Source organism: Cebus imitator, unplaced genomic scaffold, assembly GCF_001604975.1.
Source record: "Cebus imitator isolate Cc_AM_T3 unplaced genomic scaffold, Cebus_imitator-1.0 Scaffold543, whole genome shotgun sequence".
Lineage (NCBI taxonomy): Eukaryota > Metazoa > Chordata > Mammalia > Primates > Cebidae > Cebus > Cebus imitator.
Window position 1 is genome coordinate 1,147,425 of NW_016107858.1, and position 5,409 is coordinate 1,152,833.

The 5,409-nt window shown below is 43.8% G+C and overlaps 1 protein-coding gene across 2 annotated transcripts in view; it reads left to right on the forward strand.

The window, feature by feature from the left end:
• Nucleotides 1–1,120: 1,120 nt before the first annotated feature.
• The window catches only part of FMO5 (flavin containing dimethylaniline monoxygenase 5), a 35,075-nt gene continuing 30,786 nt past the window's right edge, over nucleotides 1,121–5,409 (forward strand). The window contains exons 1-2 of one of the 2 annotated variants that reach the window (XM_017515202.2): nucleotides 1,121–1,367; nucleotides 1,683–1,858. In XM_017515202.2, the coding sequence (XP_017370691.1) occupies nucleotides 1,724–1,858 (135 nt within the window). In that variant the 5' untranslated portion in view covers nucleotides 1,121–1,367; nucleotides 1,683–1,723. The other variant, XM_017515201.2, reaches the window with a different exon arrangement.

A 5,409-nucleotide genomic window follows, 5' to 3' on the forward strand; every position in this document is an offset into this window, starting at 1 on the left:
TTTTTAAAAGATACTATTTTAGTATACATTTACATTTATAGCCGAATGCTTTGTGAAACATATTAGTCTTTAAAACATTTTACAGGCTGGCCTTGGTGGCTCACGCTGTAATCCCAGCACTTTGGGAGGCCAAGGCAGGTGGATCACTTGAGCCCAGGAGTTCAAGACCAGCTTGGGCAACATAGTGAAACCTCATTTCTAAAAAAAATACGAAAATTATCAGGTGTGGTGGCACACAGCTATAGTTCCTACTCAGGAGGCTGAGGTGGGAGGATCGCTTGAGCCCAGGAGGCAGAGGCTGCAGTGAGCCATGATTGCACCACTGCACTCCAGCCTGAGTGCCAGAGCGAGACCCTGTTTCAAACAAGAAAAAAGTTTGACAGTTCCAAAACATACTAATGTTAATTAGAGTCTGCTAAGTTGCTATAAATAAATACAATTTAAAAATTCAATGACTCAAACAAAATAGCAATTGCCTCTCATGTAAAAGTCCAAGATTAGCAGGTACAGATCAGAGGAGCAAAATTGACTCAGGGAGTGGTAGAAGGTGGGCAAGGATCCAAGGCATGAACCACAATCCATGCCTCTTACAACCCCTCACGTCCGTCAACTAGAACCCTGGGCTGGATGGGCCCTTGTTCTAACCCAGTGCCTGAAATCTTTTATCTGTTATATTGGTGGTTTTACCGGACTTAATATTTGAAAAGTTGGATTTTAGAAGTGGATAATTTGTATATTTGGTTACTCACATAACTGTGTGAAAGCACTATTAAAAATACTTTTATTTCATTGAAATTATCTGTTTATGTTTTGGTCTCCTCCACTAAACTGTAAGCTCCTCTGAGTAGGAAACAATATATTCCTCACTATACCCCCCCACCCCCACCCCCACCCCCGCACTGAATTCAGTGCATGGAGATTTAAAGGTAAATTTCTGCCTGAAGTGCAGATTCTTAGATCCAGATTGTGAGAAGTGGAGGAGAGAGGTATAGGCGAGCCGGGTGCGGAAGGGATGAACAGATCACCTGAAGGGGAGGTGTTCACTTAAGCATTTGGAACAGGAGTTGTTTTGGGGTTGTTGGCAGTTTGTCATTTTAAGACAAAATCCAGGAAGTTGAAAGTGGATGCAGAGGCGGGCACAGACTAGGCTAGGGGACACTTCGTTTTCAGAGAAAGTAGTTGGGAGTGCCGGCAACTGCAGCTGAAAGTAGAGAAGTTGTAGGATTAACCTGTTCGCCCAGAGCAGCTTCAGCTCACGTTTTATTCCCATCGAGGGAGTGAGAACCGGTGCCGCTGAGTGGGCGTGGGAGTGGGCGCGGAACGGAGGCGGAGCGCTAAGCCCCGCCCATTGACTCTTGCTCTTGTGTGTACCTTGTTAAGGTTTATGTTTATCTGACGACACTTAAGAGTCGAGTCGCCTCCGGACAGCAGCTGAAGGCTCTGCCTGGCTCTTCAGGAAAGGCGGCGAGGTCTGGTACCGCAGCAGAGCACTGTCATCTCTGGGCCTGCAGGCGCAGGGCTGCCCCACGCCAGCAGCGCGGTTCCCTAGGGAGCACAGGACCGTCGAATCTGTCCTCCCACAGCACCTCTTGTACAAAATTTATTCGAATGCCATGGCCAAGGTCTTCCTTGAAAAATGTTGACCGATGTGTGCTTTTTGTCCTTTGTCATCCTTTCTTTAGGACAGGCGGCACTGACCCACACGTGAAGATCTCTGGAGACCATGACTAAGAAAAGAATTGCTGTGATTGGAGGAGGGGTGAGTGGGCTCTCTTCCATCAAGTGCTGCCTAGAAGAAGGCTTGGAACCTGTCTGCTTTGAGAGGACTGCTGACATCGGAGGGCTCTGGAGGTTCCAGGTATATCTCCTGGTCACTCAATACTTGAAACCCTCCCTGCAACTACGTGCATGCAACACTTTGTCTTGTGTCAGGGACTATGATGGACTTGACAGTGATTACGTCTGCTAGGCTGCTGATCCTTTCTTAGCAGCCTTTGCTTCCGGCTTTATGAAGGTTCCTCTTGCCTTAGGCTGGCAGCAAAATGGGACACAGATATTATTTTTCCTTTTCTGTTGTCTGTGTAAATGGCCCAGAGACCATTTTCATGGAATGAGTTTTGCTGCTGTCCGGAAGAGTGAAACGATCTGAAGGGTAACAAAATCACAAACGTTAGAAAACCTGCAGGGGTTGGAAAATGCAGGGCTTGCTTATGGTCTGTATTAGTAGGTAAATGAGCTAGAATTATCTGCTTACAATCCCTTACAGGAATCCCCCTTTTCAATCTTCTCTAACCTTTTTTTTAAAAAAAAATTCTTGTTCACTTTAGGTAATTCTCTGACCATCCTAGCACTTTAATAGAATATAAAATCGTTTGCTTTGAACTTTTCCATCCCTTGAGAATTCCAAAGTCCCACCTTCGGAAGAGAGCAGAGTGCACCTGCAACTGGGTTATGTTTCATTTACTCTTTTAAATTCCAATTGTTTTAATAGGTACATCCAGCTCTGCAACTTTTTAGAAACAGTATTAAAATACTGTCTACTTAAATAATAGTTAAACTGGGAGCGGTGGCTCCTATCTATAATCCCAGCACTTTGGGAGGCTAAAGCGGGTGGATCACTTGAGGTCAGAAGTTTGAGACCAGCCTGGCCAACACGGCAAAAGCCCGTCTCTACTAAAAATACAAAAATTAGAACTGAGTGTGGTGGCTCCCTGTGATTCCAGCTACTTGGGAGGCTGAGGCTTGAGAATCACTTGAACCCTGGGAGCCAAGATCATGCCACTGCACTCCAGCCTAAGCGACAGAGTGAGACGCTTTCTCTCAAAAAAAAAAAAAAGATAAACTTACTACATTCCAAAGGATATCAACCACCTTTATTGATCTCCAAAATGACGTGCATTGTGTTTGCTTTTATTTTTTCACTTTTTTGAAGGAGAATTTTTATTACTTCTATTTACAGAAAATTCAGCAGTGTATATTTAACCCAGGTTAGTAGCAACTTCTTTCACTTTTCCCTTTTCCACTTTGGTGATTCAAGCCACAGATTAGGACCCAGGAAATTGCCTCCCCAGTGGCAGCTGATCTCATCATATCTGTCAATATTATTGGTTCTGAAAACTGCCACCAACTTAGCCACCCACACCTCCTTTGTCTTCCTAGTGAACCTGTGTGAAGGCAGCGTGGTGGAGGTCTTCCTGTGGACTGGAAGTCACAATCTTACCTTCCCCTTGATAATGCAGTAAGGGACCCCCTTTTAGGACACCAGGCAGGCAGGAAGACCACCAGTTTGATGGGATCCACGTGGTGTGCAATCGCCACCAGCTGAGCCTTCTTGTTCTCCACCAAGGTGGTGATGGTATTAACCGCTGCAGGAAGGACGGGTGGTGTCTTGGTGGGGATATCCCTTTGGTCAGCAGCTTTTTATCAGTCCAGAACATCAGTCTCTGCTTCTTTTCTTGTTTTGTCTCTGGTCTGTGCTTATGGGCCCCACGTAAGCAGTCAGGAGCTGTTTGGCAGTGTGAGACCTGGATGAATGGGTTAGTGGCAGGAAGTGCTTTCAGCAGCTTAGAGGATAGCTCCTTGCTATTGCAACCTGATACCAGAGGGAATTTGACAAAGAGGGTGAGGTCCCTCAGGGGCTGGATGTCCTGTCCAATGCCAAAATTCTTAGGCTTTTTCTCAAACAAAGCATTCGCCACTTTTTTGGCTTCCTGCTTCTTCACGACAGCAGAGTCGGGGGCCTCCTTCTTTCCCTTAGCCTTTTTTCCTATTGGCATCTAGGGTGGCTAGAGGAGAACAGGTTTGCTTTTAAACTAGCTTTCTGAACAGTGAATAGTACTGAGGTGCCCTAGTTCTGTTCTGCATTTCATATTTCATAAAAACTAACACAGTCTTGGCCAGCTACATAAAAGTCGCTTTATAGCATTTCTTAGTTGAACAGAAATACAGTCCTTTTGCATCCTGACTCTGTTTTGGGGACTAACTTTATGTGACAGTGATCCTTATTCAGATCTGGAGTGGATCCCCTTTGCTGACCTGTATACCTCTACCATCATCAGTCTTGGATATGGGCTAAAATCTGTTTTTACTAAACAGGAGAAAATTCTGCTCTGAAAATCCAGCCACAACATGGTATGGAGGTAAAGAACACAGTCTTGGGCTCAAACCTATGTCATTTCTGTCATCTACTAGCAGTGTGACCTTGGGCACATCATTAAGCCTAACTGTACCTCTGTTTCCTCACCTTTAAGAAGTGGGTAATAATAGTATCCACTTTATAGAGTTATTGCCAGGAGCAAGTGAATGGATAATTATGCCAATCACAACAGTGCCAGGTGCATAGTGCTACATGTCAGTTATTATTCAGTGACTCCCCTGCTCTCCATGCCAACAAACTTCTTAATTCCAAAATGACCCTGCCATTCATTAATTTACCGTAGTTTTCAAAAATACACTTCTGCACGAACATTTTTTAAAATTATTATTATATTTATTTTTTTTAAGATGGGGTTTCACCATGTTGGTCAGGCTGGTCTTGAACTCCCTCAGGTGATCCACCCGCCTTGGCCTCCAAAGGGCTTGGATTACAGGTGTGAGCCACCACGCCCGGCCACAAACATGTTTAAATAAACTTTTTATTTTATTTTAGAACAGTTTTAGACTTACAAAATTTATTAGGAAGACAGTACAGAGAATTACGGTATACCTCACACCCAAATCTTCCCTTAATAACATGTCGGTTATTATTCAGTAGGTTAGGGTGGGACTCACACAGGTGTGTCTTTACTAAGCATCTTAGCCAGGTTTGGCAGTTACTGAACAGGCATGAAATCAGTTGAGGATGGGAGGAGCTTCAGAGAGTCGTCCTGTCTGATTCTCAGGTTTCTGTATTATATCTCCAATGTGGTTTAACCTTCTTCTCTGCTAAAGACTTAATGTGGAGGTTTTTCTTCTGATTATCCACTTGACAAAATTTTAGCACTTTATAAGCTGCCTCCTTGCAAATAAATAAGCCGTGTTTATCGTAACACTCTGACTTCTGTTACAACAGACCACATCTGTGTCAACAAAATCTTTTAAGTCCTTTGAACCACCGGATTGGATGTGTGGTTCACCATTATATTTCTACAGCCACGCATGTGTTTTACTATCTCCATTTTTTAAAGCCCCCCCCCAGATGATTCCAGTGTGCAGACAAGGTTAAGAACAACGGTTCAAAGACAGTTTCTATTTCATGGGATTTTGAGAATCTGACAAGAACAGAAGACCCAAACTGTCCTCATTCCTCCCATTTAAATTCTCCTTTCTTCTGTTGTTATTACTGCTTCCAATCCTATCAGCTCCAATTATCCCAACTTCCATCCCCTACTTTCTCTCTCTCTCTCTCTTTTTTTTTTTTTTTTTTTTTTT